This window comes from Sebastes fasciatus, chromosome 10 (genome assembly GCF_043250625.1).
Source record: "Sebastes fasciatus isolate fSebFas1 chromosome 10, fSebFas1.pri, whole genome shotgun sequence".
NCBI lineage: Eukaryota > Metazoa > Chordata > Actinopteri > Perciformes > Sebastidae > Sebastes > Sebastes fasciatus.
In genome coordinates, this window is record NC_133804.1 from 28,266,647 (window position 1) to 28,283,758 (window position 17,112).

General features: G+C 41.8%; 1 protein-coding gene across 2 annotated transcripts in view; it reads left to right on the forward strand.

Moving 5' to 3' along the window:
• The window catches only part of slit3 (slit homolog 3 (Drosophila)), a 303,920-nt gene extending 287,404 nt beyond the window's left edge, over nucleotides 1-16,516 (forward strand). For both annotated transcript variants that reach the window (XM_074649244.1, XM_074649245.1), the window contains 5 exons: nucleotides 11,014-11,168; nucleotides 11,720-11,880; nucleotides 12,082-12,239; nucleotides 12,403-12,608; nucleotides 12,718-16,516. In XM_074649244.1, coding sequence (XP_074505345.1) covers nucleotides 11,014-11,168; nucleotides 11,720-11,880; nucleotides 12,082-12,239; nucleotides 12,403-12,608; nucleotides 12,718-12,971 — 934 coding nt within the window. In that variant the 3' untranslated portion in view covers nucleotides 12,972-16,516. The remainder of the gene's footprint in view (nucleotides 1-11,013; nucleotides 11,169-11,719; nucleotides 11,881-12,081; nucleotides 12,240-12,402; nucleotides 12,609-12,717) is intronic.
• Nucleotides 16,517-17,112: the final 596 nt, after the last annotated feature.

Sequence of the window (17,112 nt, forward strand, 5' to 3'; positions counted from 1 at the left end):
TATTTCGCATCAAAACTATTCTAGTACAAAAGTTTATTTTTCTCATCAATTCTCATCAGAAAAATTAACACTTCAACATACATCAGCGTGATAAGAACTACCTAAAATGATAGAAACCATCTTTGGGAAAAATTTATGTGTACTTTGACTTTTTAGTTTAGCCCATGTCCCATCCACTAACATGGAGGAGGCGGGCTTTATGAGCTAGACTGCAGCCAGCCACCAGGGGGCGATCCAGATGTTTTGGCTTCACCTTTGGGGAGCTGTCATGTCGTCCATCTTTATATACAGTCTGTGGTTCAGACTACGGAGCCTCCGTGTTGTTGTACACTATAGTGTTCTTATTGAATATGTCCGTTCTCCACAATGTGATTGGTTGATACCTTTATTCGCGAATCGACCTCATTCTGGAAAAAATCACACTGCTTTTTTGCTGCGTAATATTCGTGTTCTGTGTGAAAGTACTCGTGACAAAAACAACAATTCTAAAACATAAATTGACGTACAAATTAATCACACGGAAAAAAATACGCCCCCAGTGTGTAAAGGCCTTAAGACTTAATGTCAAACTGAGTTTTATTGCATGAGGCAGGGAGTGGGCACGGCTCTGCCAGTCCAAACAGAGCTGGTATTTCCAGAGTTTCTCGCAGCAGCAGATAATGGAAGGTGTTAAAGGCGGATGGAAATATAACTTCCAACATTTAGTCCAGCATGGAAAGGAACAAAACCTTCAACTTGAAAAAGACCCAACAATACCACTGGTGTGAGACAGAGGCTACCAATCATCTTGACCAAGGTCTCATTTTTTATGGCAATTATACCAAAGTATGAAAATAAATTTTACAGGATTATATAAATATTGAAAATGCTTTTTGAATGATCGCAGCAGGCAGGGTTATAATGCCAACTGCAAATGAAGGAAGGAAGGGAGGAGAGAGAGAGAGACAGATGCTGGTGTAATTGGGTGAATTAAAGGAAAGAGAGAAAGAAGATGGAGAGAGGAAGGAGGAGAAATGAGGGAGAGAGTTTATTGCGTTCTCATTTACTCACCATTCTTCTGTCTTTATATTTCAATCAGTGATTTTCTTAGCATGTGACGTCTGGCTTTGTGGGTTTGGCTCCGCTCTGTTCTATTGTCTCTGTGAATAGAGACAAGGTCACAGTGGGAGGAGGAGGTACTGGTAGCCTCGCTGCTTCTGATGATAATATGCAGCCGGCTCATAACAAATTTGACTTAAGGATTACGACGTTAAGTCATATTTTAAATCCTGCAAGTAGCTGCGGGAGAAGGAAATTGAAGCCACAATTGACGACGTCAAGGGCAAGACTGTTTCTGCATCAGGCATTTCAATCATCATTCATTTAAACCGTGTCGTTTTTTTTGCTTCAGAATTTGTATTAAAAAGTCTTGTGCCCACAGGAAAATGTGCATATATATTTTAAACGATCCTACTAGACTTTGGTTTATTCTGCAGTATTTTACTATTTTAGACAAATGGACATGCAGCGTTGATTTCCTCTGAATAAAGGAGTTGAGTCGGGCTTTTGATGAATTATAGCTGAAACATGTCAATCAAGTTTACTTCATTGGTGACATTGAGGAGAGAAAGGATGAAGGGAGGATTAAGGTCTTTGCATGGTGGTAACAGTTTAAGGCAAGGTGTTAAACTGTTAACGGCCGGTTATACTCCAAAACGAACTTGAACATCGGACACCGGACACCAATGTGTTTCTGTTTATTCTACGTTTGGCGTCTGCAAGAACACGTTCACACGTTCGTTGCAGTTTACATCTCATGTGTGGAGGTTATTTAGTTGTGTAGTGTTGTGTTCTGAACTCTGTGTCCTGTCTTCATTGACCTTTGATAAACTGATGCATACATACAGCTTCATTATGATAATAATGTGATGCTGCAGAGCAGCGGCCCTGGAACTGGTAGAGACCATCACCTGCTTAAGGAGACCCTGGCAGGGCGGATATATGCCAAGAGGTCGTCTGTTGGCCATAACAATAACTTGTCATTCCGTCTAGTTTGCTGTTTGCTGTAGTTTGTCGACTTTCCATTCTGTTTCTTCGAATGATGGTTTGTAATATGGGTGGGTAGATGAGTAGAAACCACTTATATATGCTAGTGTTCACGATAATGACGCATTGCGAAAGGCAAGTAGAGGAAGGGCTGGTTAGAGAGGAAGGAAAGAAAGAATGAAACGATGGGCTTGATCTAATTACCTGGTACAGATGGGGAGGGGTGGAGACGGGGTTGAAAAGGTCGAGTAGGAGAGAGGAGGAGAGGACGGTCAGAGGGACGTAGGGATGCATAGAAAGACAGATTGATCCGTTGACAGGCAGACATAGATAGAGAGATAGATGGAGGACAGATGATGGGCGGAAGGCAGCAGCGAACAAGCAGGATAAAGAGATAACTGGGTGGAATAGGTTGGCCGCCAGAGGAGGAAACGGGAGGAGGGATAAAACAGATGGATAGAAGCAGTCGAAATGAAAAGACCATGAGACACGGTTGAACGGCAGGATGGATGAAAGAGGACTGAGGGATGACAAGAGGGATGGAGTGAAAGAGGGGGAAGAGCAGAGGGGAAAAGTAAACCACAGAGTGAGTCAGGGAATTATCCTTGTCTGGTGTTGTTAACTTGACAAGGGCCACGCCTGAGAGGGAGACAGGCAGACAGACAGAGTGCAAGAAACACTCCGAGAAGCAGAAAGAAAGTGTAAAAGATGAAGACAGAGGGGCACAAAGAAGGTGTTCAGTAGCACAGAAAGGAAAGATTGAAGGAGAGATAAAGAAAATGTAAAACTGGAAGACACAAATGGAGCATAAGGAGGAACATGAGAAGGTTCCACAAGAAAGATAAAACGCAGATTGGAAGCGAGAGAAAGAAACCGAGATCCATAGAACCGAATCATGTCTGAGCACAATGCTAAGCACTAAGTAAACACTGTCTCTATGTTATGTTTAGCATTAGCAGTCTGGAAGGAGACGAGGCCCAGCTCCAGGCCTGGGGCTCATTTTACCACAAGCCTCGATGTATTCCTTTGTATGTGCCATCTTTTTGATTGCATGAGTCTGAGCATTGCAAATGGCCTATCTTATCTGCCCTAATTTGGAAATTCATTGTAAACGGACTCAAACCGCATGGCCAGGCAGGCACAGCAGAACGTCCTGCCACCATTCAACTGATACTGTCCAGGATGGCGTAACTGTTTAACCACCACAATCTGAGCACAGCAATTCTGGCAGATATCGAACATGGCGCTGGTCCGTACAGTTACTGCGGTCGTACAAACAGAGGGCCAGGGATCGGTGCCAGTCCCTGGGATGTTTCTGAGCGATCCCTTGGTTGGTTATCTGGTGTAGAAACCAGAGAGCCAGGAAGGGCATTATGTTCAAGCCAGTTTTTGACGACGTGCTGAAATGGAGCCAGACCACGATATACTAATGTAAAACTAACGCTGGTGAAACGGCAAATTAATCAGTCACCTCAGTTTTAACAGTTAAGATTTGGCTTTGACATACAGGTTTGATTGTGTGCGAGGTTTTGATTGTTAGATAGTATACCTGTGTGTCTAGGAGATCAGGTTAAAGGCCCAGACACACCAGCAACAACTAGACAACTAGCGTCGACGAAGGCCGCCTGTTGCGTCACCTCATGTTGCCTTTGTCTTGGCCAAAAAGTTGCACTCGATCACACCGCAAATACTACAGCCAACAGCAAACTACCACGTAGGTTCTGCGCCTGCGTGAGATGAAATAACTCTCCCTACCAGCAGGTAGCGGTAGTCTGTATTCGTCATTCAAAAAGGGAAACTGGAAGACCGAGGACGGCGGATATACAAGCCGTTGTTATGATACGTACACACGTACACAAAGCTGCGTTTTCCGACCATTTTCACACCACTCTCCTTCTAGGACGCCAAAAGATGCAGTGATGGAAAGCAGAGGGAATTATAATGAAAACAAAAAAGAGATGGGTACAAGTGGGTGAGCTTTGGATGTGTAGAAAAAAAGAAGAGGGGGGAGAGAGAGTGACAGAAAGAGAGATAGGAGAAGGTGTACTAGTCCTTCACTGTGCCCTCATTAGCAACAGATGAGAGTGGTTATGCATGCCCGGTGTTAAATGAACATGTGTGTATGTGTGTAGGACAGAAAGTGTGTGTGTGTTTGTTGCGTATTAATGTGCTGCCCTTTACTAATGCCACACTAATCTCCCAGCGGGTCAAAGAGAGCACATCTACTGTTATTCATCAGCGAGCAACAGAGGGAGGGATGTAGAGACGGATGGGTACATGAGAGGAGAGAAGGATGATACAGAAAGGTGGAGGCAGTGGAAGTGATGGGTGGATGGATGAGTGGACAGACAGGAGACAAAGAGGACACGGAAGAAGGGTGAGGAGGGATGATGATGGATGATTGGACAGGAGAAGATGGGAAGGGATACAGAGAAACGAAGGTAGTAGTTTTAAGCCCAACCATGTAGTTCTATCCTTCCTATAAACCTAACTATAGGGGTTCTGTTGCGTTGTTCGTTTTTTTACGTGACATTGTTACATTATTTTAACACAAACCATGATCTTTTTTCTAACCTTAACCAAGTAGTTTTGTTGCCTAAGCCAATTGTTTTACAACATTAACCACGTGGCATTGCGTTTCTGCAAGCGTGATATGAAGCGTATTTTTGGTTCAGAAATGTCGCCATTCAGCGTATCCGGGGTTTGCAGAAACGTCTAATGCCAACATTTTTTCTGTCGACTAGGTTGGATAGAAGCACTACAAATTTTAATCAAAACTTCTCCAACATACAATAACATCAGGAAGTTTTTCGCGGGGCTGTTACAATGCTTTTCATAACATCGTGCAGCTGTTCCTTTTATTGTGTCTTTTTCATAGTTCTAAGAACCCTGTTTTTATTGTGTCCGTACCGCAAGAACTAGGAACCATCGTAGTTCTTAGTGCGCTGTTTTGAGGGACTTTTTAGCTCCTACTTCTAAATAGGTATTCACCCAGCACAAGAGGTGACGTGAGTAACGTAAGTGTACAGTGATTGGTAGAAGCAACCACCATTTTTAAAAACCTGTTAGCCGTGTAAACAGCTCTTTAACGAAATAAATAGAAAAAGGTTCTTTCTTTTGCTTTAGTTTATATGACTGTGGCATGTGAGTTGTTTATTTATTCTTATATTACTAAAAAAGCTGAGATAGTTCGTGAAACATTGCAAACTAGCCGGCAGGGACAGTCACTTCAGCGTTCCTACTGGCGGTGCAATTGCAAACAGAAAAAGCGTTTGAAGATAAGTAGTTCTCGGGGGAGCTCCCCAGAACTGATTGGTCCGAAAACGCCTATCGACGGTCACAATCATACAATTTGTGCCTACAGTTTCTAGTTAGAAACAGGTCTTACAAAATGATTTTATTCCCAGCTGTAGATGAGTAAAGTGACTGAATGTGTGACCTGAATCTGACTCTTAAAAACCGCCGAGCTGTGGTTAAAACAAACAGACGAGCCTCGAACATTACAGGTTTAAAACGCTCAGAGGCAAATCAAACGTTCTAATACTGAAACATTATAGTCCTGAAACACCGAGAGCACTCATTCCTAGAGGTCGACATCAAAACGCTACGAATCCACTCCCGAAAAGTACAAATTTCATCTGAACCGGCCGTCCGGTTTTAATGAAAGCTGAGAAAAGAAAGAAAACAGTGAAGCAGCTCGCCGCTCAGCAGCTGCCGTCTCAGCAATGACTAATTGAGGTTACCACGGCAATATGGGACCGGGATATCTGTCTGCTGAACATCATTTTAATCAGATTGGGCGGCTAAACACACACACACACACACACACACACACACACACACACACACACACACACATACACAGCCTGACACACATGATCATAAATGCACGCATGGAAGCATACACACACATACAGACTCACAAACATGCAAATACATACAAAACACACACACATGCACGTTTAGTATGTAAAGACTGCACATACACACACATACTCACACACCACAAATGTGGTTTAGAGACATAGTAAGTAAATGATAGCGGTGCCTAATTAGATTTAACAGTGTAAGTGGATCTGCGTGGTTGTTTTTTGATCCAAGTATTTTTTTTTTTTTTTCACTTTGAGATACAGTCAACGACCTGTAATTACTGCTGGGTTTGTATTTGATTCAGTTATATTAAAAACACGCCAGTATTTTGGTTTTTAGGAAGTTCTTTTTTTGGGGGGGAAGTTTATTTGTGTGTGTATGTGCTCATTCAGGGTGTATTTGATTCAGGACTGACAGGAAATTGACGTCCCTTGTGGGTTTGGGTGAAACATGATGAGAGAAAGAGAGAGAGAGGCAGTTGAAATCTGCTACGGCTGTGTGTTTGTTTTTTATTGAATTCCATAATGGGCTGCCTTTTACTGAAACACAAGGCCAACACACACAGTCGACTTCAAAGAACCTGAAATACACACTTAAGTATGCGCTCATACACACACACACACACACAGATATATATTGATCCAAAAAGTACAAATGCTCCTTGCGCAGCATCCACAACAATATATACTTAAACATGTGGTTAATAAAGATAATATGTATTAATATGTTTGTATATTTACACATCTCAGTGAGGTTCTGGAAAACATCCACTTGTCAAAACACTGATGGAGCCTGATATTGGCAAACACTAGACACACACACACACACACACACACACACACACACACACTCCCCTGCAGGCCTGGCAGCTGCTCGGACATGGAAGCACTAAACCATTAGTCATCTACTGCCACCCGGTGGAGCTTCGGTGTCACAGCAGGTCTACAGCCCAGCTGTCTTTGAGAGGACCAATTCGAGTTTTAGACCATCAAAGTGAGGACATTTTGGCAAATCCTCACTTTGGGACAGACCTTCAAAGGCTTTTTTTAGGATCAGCGTGTAACATGTAGGGAGATCTATTGGCACAAATGGAATATTATATTAATAAGTATGTTTTCTTTATTGTTAAATCACCTGATAGTAAGAATCGTTGTGTTTCCATTAGTTTGGAATGAGCCGTATCTACCTACCTAGGGAGCTTCTACGGAAGCCCACAACGGACAGATCAAACACTGTTAACTTTTCCTGCTTTGGCCGGAGTCAATAACGTTACTTGCTGCCGTCGCCGCAAACTCTCTGTCTCTCCTGCTTCACCACTCAAAATGACCTACGCTGCTCTTACAACAACTGGCTCTAGAGAAGACCATTCCCGTTTTTGCGTCGGCCACCGTAGCTCTCCAACACACTTGGCACACGGGAGAGGCTTCCGTTGGTTGCAATCTCCTCACCTCACTGTTTGGATACCGCCAGATCCTACACACTGCACCTTTAAGCTTCAGGTTAGAATTAGGTTTAGGTTTAGGGTTGGGCTCAGCCATTTAGTTGTGATGGTTAAGGTTAAGGTAAGGGGCGAGGGAATGCATTATGTCAATAAGTGTCCTTACAAAGACAGAAGTACAAGGTTGTGCGTCTGTGTGTAAAATGAGTGGATGAGGTGTGCAAAAAAAATCCTCTGCCATGTGAGCTGCTTGTTTGATTTAACTTTCCAGACACTTGGATAAATTTAAAAAGGGATGAAGTGCTTCTAGAAGGAAAGCAGAGGAGCCTTAGAGGAGTAAAAGACGTAGAAACTGCTGCTGTAAGGGAGGGAGAGGAGGACACAGCAGAGCAATAAGAGAAGGTGAGAGGATACCAGGAAAAATAAGGGAGGAAGAAGAAGATGAGGGAGAGGAAGTGGAGAAAGAAAGGAAAGAAGAGAAGGATAGGACATGTATGGAAGAGAAGAGAGAGGGGATACAAAGTGAAGACAGAGAGGAGGGTAGTGAGATAGAGAGCTAATCTTTCAGGCTAGCGGACCATTATTTTTGCTTGTTTGAGACCGTTATTAAATTACATGGCTCCTAATGGAAAACATGTATGTGTCTGTGTTGAGTCTACAGTGAAGCAGGAGCTCTTATTAGAGAAACCACCAGCTATGTACTGAACTAGATTGATGTCCAGAAGAACTGTTTGTCTGTTTTTTGCCATTGTTGATTGCATAAATGGTTTTGTTACTCATCTATGTCAACAACATATTAATCCTTTCGGATTCGCATTTTCTGATCATAAAGTAATTTGATTCTAAACTTTTAATCTAATTAATTTGTTGTATTACAAGTCGAATATGGCACAATGAGAGACTGCAAAGTTAATCAATAATTAATAAGGATTCTTTGTTATGCCTATTGATATGTTCTTGTGTATGTTGTAATGTAAACCGTACTTACTGCTTCATATGTTAAACTATGTAACATGAAAAAGGTTTCTGCATATTCAGTCCCTTTTTATTTTCTTTTTCACTCCGTCTGCTAGTGATGGCGAGATGAAGCGTCATGAAGCACTGAAGCTCTGCAGCAAATTGATTCGCAAAAAGGTTCATTTCACGAGGCTTCATCTGTGCTTTGTGTGCACACGAAACCATCTATTGGTCAAAGAGTGTAAAACAGGCAGATATATTACAGATGTGTTGCAGTGGTTTAACCGGGCAGAGGGCAGTGAATGTGCCTGTGTAACTAGAGGAAAATGATAGAGGGGAGATTTAATTTGTTTTTATTCAGGAATAATAATTTCTCAACTGTGTTTCGGCTTCGGGCGTCTTCAATGACGTCATTGGTCTAAAACGATACGAGCCTCGATACGCGCTTCACAGAAAACTTCCTGGATTACTCGTCACACGCTCCGAAGCCTCGGCACAGCGCGTAACATCACTACCGTCTGCTTCATCTCCATCATCTCCTTCTTTCCCATCATAATCTTTGTCTCCATCTCTTTAATCGTGATGATCTCCCTCTCCTTCCTCTTCTTCTAGTGTTACTGCATCTGCTCCGCTCCCTGTTTTTCCACTTTTGTATTATCAGCATTTTCTGCGGCAATCCCTCTGGCCCACCTCCAGAACTCACAACCCCGCTCCATTGGCTGTTAATGTAACATCCCTGTAATCTGAACGCTCTATAAACAGCTGTCAATCGAAGCGCACTCGAGGCTCCTTAGCTAGTTAGCCAATGAATGGCTGCAGACAAAGAGATGTATTGTCTCCATGTTGAGCTGTGGGAGTCGAAGCAGACCACCAACGGAAAGAGTGGCTTCACTTGTTCTTTTGTGATGTTCTGCTTGTTTTCTCCGGGTTCAGGGAAGGAATAACTTGGGTGAACGGAGGCACAGTCGTCTTTACCACCCCGCCATCTACCTCTCTCTCTCTCTCTCTCTCTCTCTCTCGCTCTCTCTCTCTCTCTCTCGGCTGTGCCAAACCACTGTCTCTATAGCTGTCTGTCTCCCCCTACAGCAACAAACCACTTAGTGGGGAATCTCAGACACACACATTCACACACGCTTTCTTCCCAGGGTCAGACGTGGTGCAAAAGGTCACGATCCTGGTTCATTGCAGGCTCCTCTACAGTGGAAACATTTATTTCACCAAAATAATATTAGTGCTCTAGTAAGAGAGTCTCTTTCTTTAACACAAGCGTTTTGGTCGGTTGAGTCTGGCACAAAGGACATTGAACTGTTTTCCGTGGTCATTTGACTTGGACAAAAGACAATGGCGATTGTTGTTAGTTGTGTTGGTGACAAAACACGTCAGTGGGGCTGTAAAGTGTGGTCGCAGCTCGCCGGCTCCTTTTCTGGAGCGGCGGGGAGTGAGGTGGAGGCGCCGTTAGACCCAGCGGCTCGATGTTCAGCTCATTTTTACTCATTTACTCTGGCTCTATATGCTTTATAACGTTACTACTCCACTGCTGGTTCAGCTGGTACTGCAAAAACTTCACCTCAGTGAGTCCGTGAGTTTATATCAGGGCTGTCAAAGTTAACGATTATAACGTGTTAATGCAAATTCATTTTATCGCCACTAATTTCTCTAATGTATAAACGCAACTTGCAATTTTTTGGGTTGTAGCGGGCTGAGTTTTAAAGCCAGAGTGAAGATACTGGCTTGTAGCAAAGGAGGCCAAATAACGCTCCAAATTTGCAGAAACTTTTGGCGAGGAAAAACTGGCATGGCCATTTTCAAAGGGGTCCCTTGACCTCTGACCTCAAGATATGTGAATGAAAATAGGTTCTCTGGGTACCCACGAATCTCCCCTTTACAGACATGCCCACTTTATGATAATCACATGCAGTTCGGGGCAAGTCATAGTCAAGTCAGCACACTGACACACTGACAGCTGCTGTTGCCTGTTGGGCTGCAGTTTGCCATGTTATGATTTGAGTATATTTTTTATGCTAATTGCAGTACCTGTGTGGGTTTCTGGACAATATTTGTCATAGTTTTGTGTTGTTAATTGATTCCCACTAATAAATATATACATACATTTGCATAAAGCAAGTATATTTGCCCACTCCCATGTTGATGAATCTCCCTTTAAAGGTACATTTTGAACAGATAAAAAATGTGTGATTAATTTGTGATTAACTATGGACAATCTTGTGATCAAGCGCAATTAAATATGTTAATCGATTGACAGCCCTAGGATATATGACCATCCTGGTACGTTGATTTGAATTGGAATGCACGTTCTACTCCTATTCTATTTCTATGGTCTGGCCATTAAATTATATAAATTTCCCTCAACCCCCATGTTTAGAAACCACAGCCTAGATCAAGGGCACATTATAATCTCCTCCAAAAGAACGCTGCATAGAGGATGTAATCAGTCTGTTTTACGTCTGAGAATAACATTTCAACACAGATTTCCCTAATTTCTTTTTCATTTGGTTTGGTCGATTTGCAAACACAACAAAACAAGAAAAAGAAATGTTTGGAGTCTGTTTTGTGTCTGGCATTTCCAATTTGCTCTATCATGTTTTTTCCTCCCTAATTCTCCTGTCTGGTGTAGAATTCAACAGTAATTTATCATAATAGGAACCATACTGACAATCTCTCTTTCCCTTTTTTCTTTCTCTGTGTGTGTGTGTGTGTTACAGCGTGGAGTCGGTGAATGACGGGCTTTTCCACACGGTCGAGCTGTTGATTCAGAACCGCTCACTGAGCCTGGTGGTGGATAACGGCGCCCCCAAGAGCCTGGGCAAGCTAGCACGCCAGCCCTCCGTCGACCACAACACCCAACTTTACATAGGAGGTATGCACACCCATTTATACATACATCTATAGACACATGTTCTGAACATGCAGAATGTACTTTTTCCTGCCCTTTACTGCCTTTTTGTGGTTTTGATCACATGTTGGCCATGTACTGCTACATACAAATACGCCCACAACATGCAAATACACACACACACACACACTAAAGCCCAGCGAGGGATGTGGTGAGGAGATGGAGAACTGTTTTTGTTCAACTTTTCCTCACAAAAAGGGGCTAGACACGCCCCTGAGAACAGTCAGCCTTGTTTTCCTCAAGTACTAGAAAGAAACATAATGTTGTTGTGCAATAGTGAGAGCTGTGCTTCTTGCTGGAACATTATATTTTACTATAAGAGTCAATCAAGAATGAAACCAGAGATGAGTGAAGTGTATTAATCAAGAAATCTGCCTTTCAATTTGTTTTCTTTTTTCTCTGTTTCCCTTATTTTCATCCCATTCTTTTATCCCCTTTCTCTCAACTCTCATGTCTCTTTATTCACATTCTTCGTTTTCCATAACTTCCTGTTTTGTTCTCCTCCGTTTCCCCAGGTGTACCATCTCAGGTGGTGGCCTCAGGACTACGACCCGGCCCTGAACGCTCCCCTCAGGCTTTTAACGGATGCATCCACAATGTCCGAATCAACGGGGAGCCCCAAGACCTGAGTTACCGAGCCGCAGGAGGAGCGCGACCACAAGGGGTCGAGGGCAAGGTAATTACATGGGGAAGATAAGTTTTGGGGAAAAAAGCTGCATCATGTTCATTAATGGAGAAAGGGCATAAAACACACATAATAAACATTGCACTGATATTTGTCAAATCTTTGCATGATGTCCATCTCCTCTTCTATTACCATTAAAATGCCCTTTGACTCGGCTTCCCATGACAGTATTTTCCTCCTTTTCTTCACCAGGGTGAGGGCATTCTCGCCGGGTGTCATTCCTGCAGTGTGTGCGCCCAGGGTGCGTGCAGGGAAGGCGGGGAGACGGGCGTAACATGTGACTGTCCTCCAGGACGCAGCGGGGCCCTGTGTGACCAGACGACAGCACCGAACGTCTGTCAAAGCAGCAGGTAGGTCGATATAGAAAACCTAAAAAAAAAAAAATAGTGGACCCGTCCTTTAACTGCAACCTGCTGCAGTAGTTGCACATTTACACTGAAAACAAAGATGTTAATGACATCTGCCCCAACATAACTCTATCCTGTCTTCCCTCTTTCCTTCCTCTCGCTCCAGATGTGTTCATGGTCTGTGTGTGCCGAAGGGTCAGTCCTACAGCTGTCAGTGCACTACAGGCTACCAGGGTCAGTACTGTGATCGACGGCAGGAGCTTCCAGCCTGCAGGGGGCAGCGCTGCGGACATGGGGAGTGTCGTGTGTCAGAGGCAGGAGAGCCCGTCTGCCACTGTCAGCCGGGGTACACCGGGACTACCTGTGACACAGGTAAAATGGAGAATATTAAAGGAGGAGATGGACATCATGCAGAGATTTGACAAATATCAGTGTAATGTCTATAATGTGTGTTTTATGCCCTTTCTCCATTAATGTCCAGAGTTTACATGTCAAGGAGAGATGCTGAGGGAGCAGCTGAAGCGCCACCACCCGATGAGAACGTGCACGTCCACCAGCAAGATTCCCCGCATGGATTGTCCCCGATCCTGCCAGGCGGCAGCACCCCCGGGCGTTTGCTGTGGCGTCACCAAAAACAGAAGGAGGAAGGCGGTGTTCCGCTGCACCGACGGCACCTCGTACTCCGAGGAGATGGAAACGGCTCTGGAGTGCGGCTGCTCCAAGTGCCCGTTGTAACAGCACCGTTTGTTACGTTTGTTTTGCAACACCCACCGCTGCCATTTTGTGAATTCTACACGTCAACGAGGCTGTCGCTCTGAGATCTTTCAACGTTCATGAGCACCACCATTATGTGATTTTTTTTTTTTTTTTTTTTTTTTGTACACATTCAGTTTCAACGCCGCCAATTTGCTGCCAAGAGAAACCGCAAAACAAAAATGGGACATGTGTGCGTGTGTTTTTTGACAGAGAGAAAATATATTGTAAGATATAAGTGAGAAAAAAACATAGAACTTATTTTTATTATGGATTTTTTTTTCTAAAAGATGATAAAAGGACTGATAAGTTGTGTTTTTTTTAATATGTTGATTATATAATGTGTTACATAGTATGGAAAGTTATTTTGTACCTTGTAAGGAGAAAAAAATACACAACAAAATAGATTAACATTCCTTAAAAGTATATGAATTTATATGTATGTATAAATCTATATAAATATATACCCTAACCCAATGAATTCTATATTTTCAAAGTGTATTTGCATGATGTTAATGTGAGAGCTGATGTGTGGGAGGCTTTGGACACTGAGAGAGGAGGGCTGCGTTGATTCCACGACCAGGAAAAGGTGGCGGTCTTTTGTTGCCCTCCCTCTTGGAGAGGAAAAGGGAACTGTATGTGCCTAGCTAACCTGCTTCACTATATAATGGACATCATCCTCACATGTGAGTTCTTTGAGAAACCATAAAAGACTCTTTCCACAGAGATGATTTAACACATTGTTCTAATGTTGTGTTATTCTTTAGTTTGCTGTTGCACACCAGACTTGGAGCCACGTGAGGTTTGACATGTTTGCTATTCATTAACGTGAGGTATTCCCATTCAAATCAACAACAGTGAACCATACTGTAAATTCAGCATCATGCTGAATCTATACCTATTAGCTGCTGAGATCTGAAGGGATAGTTTGGGTGTTTTGAAGTGGGGTTGATGTGAGTGAGTCAGTGTATTACCTACAGTAGATGACGGTTGCAGCAATGTACTGCTGTGGAAAATGTATTTTGGTCACCTAAAAGAAAGACACCTAAAAAAATCAATATTAGTTTAAGTGTACACTATATTTAGAATATTTTCCCCGGTTTACCTCCCTGTCAGACAGTTATACAGTCTATGTTTCCGACAGGGAACTGAAGCCGTTATCTATGTTTAAGCAAAAAGAAACCAGATTCCATCGGAAAAAAACTGTAATTTTACCTCGCAGAACATGGAAGTTGCTGGTCTAATGCTGTCTCGATCGGTGAGTTTGTTCGTGTTATTGTGTGATTTTGGTTATTTCGGATTCAACAAAGTCTCACAATAGCACAAACAAATAAACCAATCGAAGCAGCGGTAGACCAGCAACTCCTGTGTTCTGCGAGGTAAAATTACAGTTTTTTTCAATGGAGTCTGGTGGCTTTGGCCATGCCGACCGTCATCTACTGTAGGTAATACACTGACTATGGATAAGTACCTCATACAACCCCATTTAAAAAACACCCGAATTATCCCTTTAAAATACGTAGGTGGAAACAGGAAGCCATTTTTTAATCAAACCACTTTCATTTAAAAGAGTGACTTAATAATGCCATGCTGAAAACAAGTGTTTCACTGCTTCCTGTGGTTGAACGTTTCAAGTGTGTATCACTCCTGAGTGTTTGTGATCACAAGTATGCTCTGTTACAACTGTAACCACCCCAAACAGTGATGTCACGGTGCACTGAGGTACACTTCTACATCACTGCAGCAAGGTGAGATGTTGAACCACTGGAGTAAAAACAGCATTTTCAGTTGGTTTAAGTTGCTTTTCACATGGCTGCTCAACATGAGTTGATTTTTCTGACAGGACAGGGAAACCATTTTGAATAAAGCCATTATGCCAAAGTCAAATGTATTTGCCTTAACGGATAAGTATGTCAAAAATGATTGACAGATATTGTTGATTTACACAACTCTAAGTGCCTTGGTGTACTTATTTTGAAATTCAAAAAATGTTGCTGCAATATTGTCGTCGACTGCTACTGAATGTTTGACGATTTTGGATGGATGAAGGTGCCCGTATCCATGACAACACAATCAAAACTGTTTGGTGGCCTTTCTTAGTTCCCAAAGAAGATGATGCTTACAGTAAATAAATACCCATCCGTACTTATCAGGTTGTGTGTGCAGGCCCTATGAAATGTGTAGAAACTCTAAAGCAATTGAAACAATTTAAATGAATTATTTGTTGATATTAGCCTAATGTTTAATGTGAAACTGCAGCATCAGCAAGAATCAATTTTTTTATTTTTCCTCTTACAGTGTTAATGTGTGATACATTCAGTGTTATATGATAAGTAAGGTATGATGTACAGTGAGTGGGTCATTGTTGTGAAATAAACCCTGCTAGCTGTGCATTATCGCGCTTATTACACGGCTACTTAGTTAAGAAATCGATAATTTGACACAAAAATGGTCCTCCAGAGTCCGACATCAGAACTGCGTCCATAGCAACGATCTGTTGTACATAGCAACGGTCTGTTATAAAGAAATAACAGATCGTAGTATGCCATGATTGACCAATCAGAATCGAGTACTCAACAAAGCCGTGTAATATCATTATATAATGTCTGATTATTTGGTGTGCTTTGAGGTACATACATACAGAAAAACTAATTTTCATGAAGCATTCACTTCAGATATGTTCACTTTTTAGTTTAAGGTGAAGCTTTTTGATCATTTTAAATCTCCACATTGACTGGTGGAGGTTAAATGAGTGGCTAAAGACAGTGTGCTCCAGTCTGATCACAGCAAACCTCCACATTATCAACCCAGTTACCTGATGCATCAAAGCAGCTTCTGTAACTTTGTCACTGTTTTGGACCAAGGTACCACAACGCAGCCGGACATCAGTACGGTTTTTAACCGCCTATAGATGACTAACATGATTAAAAGTATAGCAAAAGACTATAATGTAACTACTACTGTATTGTTTACTTTATACATTGTTGCTTTGTTTACAACAGGTGCAAAATATTCTCACACTTTTACAGTTAATTCACAGCTCTAATATTCTGGGTTTGAGACATATCAGTATTATTATCTTTGCCTGTCAATGTCACAGTTTTCCACATCTTCTGATCCATCTACCTGATTCTCCTCCTCACTTCTTTTCTTCATGTCTTCCCCTTCCTGCTTTGACTTTTATCTTTGCATCTTTGTCCAAGACATCTCCTCTATTTGCTCCAGTCGTTCATTTCCAGCATCTCCTTTTTCCTCATTCTTTGCTCCCATTCTTGTTTTCACAACAATTTCAGCTTCTATCTTTTTCTCTATTCATCCCCTCTTTTCCTCTTTATCCCAAAGGTTTAGTTCTTCATTGTGAACAGAATCAAACACCTTAGTTATTAGTTGTTGACAATAAAAATAACCATAAAGTCAGTCATTTCCATTTTCCAGGTCTTAGGTTTAAAAAAACATGAATATGTGAGTGATGATAATTGATACTTATGTTGAATGTTCAAATTAAACTACCATTGAAACTATACTAATCCTCCATGTCTGAGTCTGAAATTAATGTTTGACTGCAAATCTTAATTTGTGCAACAAAATCTCCCACAAAATTAGTAGTATTTACAGTATTGATTTTTTATAACCTTATTTTCCTAAAAGAAAATAATCTCAGCTACTTGGTGGAGATTATTTAAACCTGCTTCAAATCACAATTCACTGGTTTTACTATTTTTTTTTCATTTTCTTGATTATAGTGGACAAATTTGCCTTATTGTGTCTTCCTAGATACTGAGATAATTTCAAGAAATTTCCTGATAAAAAAAGGAAAGACTAGAACAGCAATCCAATTTGATTTTTTAATATTATTTTATGATGATTGCGTATAGTCTGAATGTGTTTTAACAACATTTCAGTGTCTGTGTTTAAATTGAATACATATGTTGAAGTAGCTGAAATAAAGCCTGAATGGTGTTGAGCCATGATCCAAATAGATGTCTACAATTTAAAATCTAGTTCAACCTTTAAAATCACCAAACACATTATTATATATACGATTTTATAATAATCATGTAAAGTAACGGCTCTGTGTGAGGTTTTCAGCCAAGGACCCAGCACGGAGGGAGGGGAAGTGGGC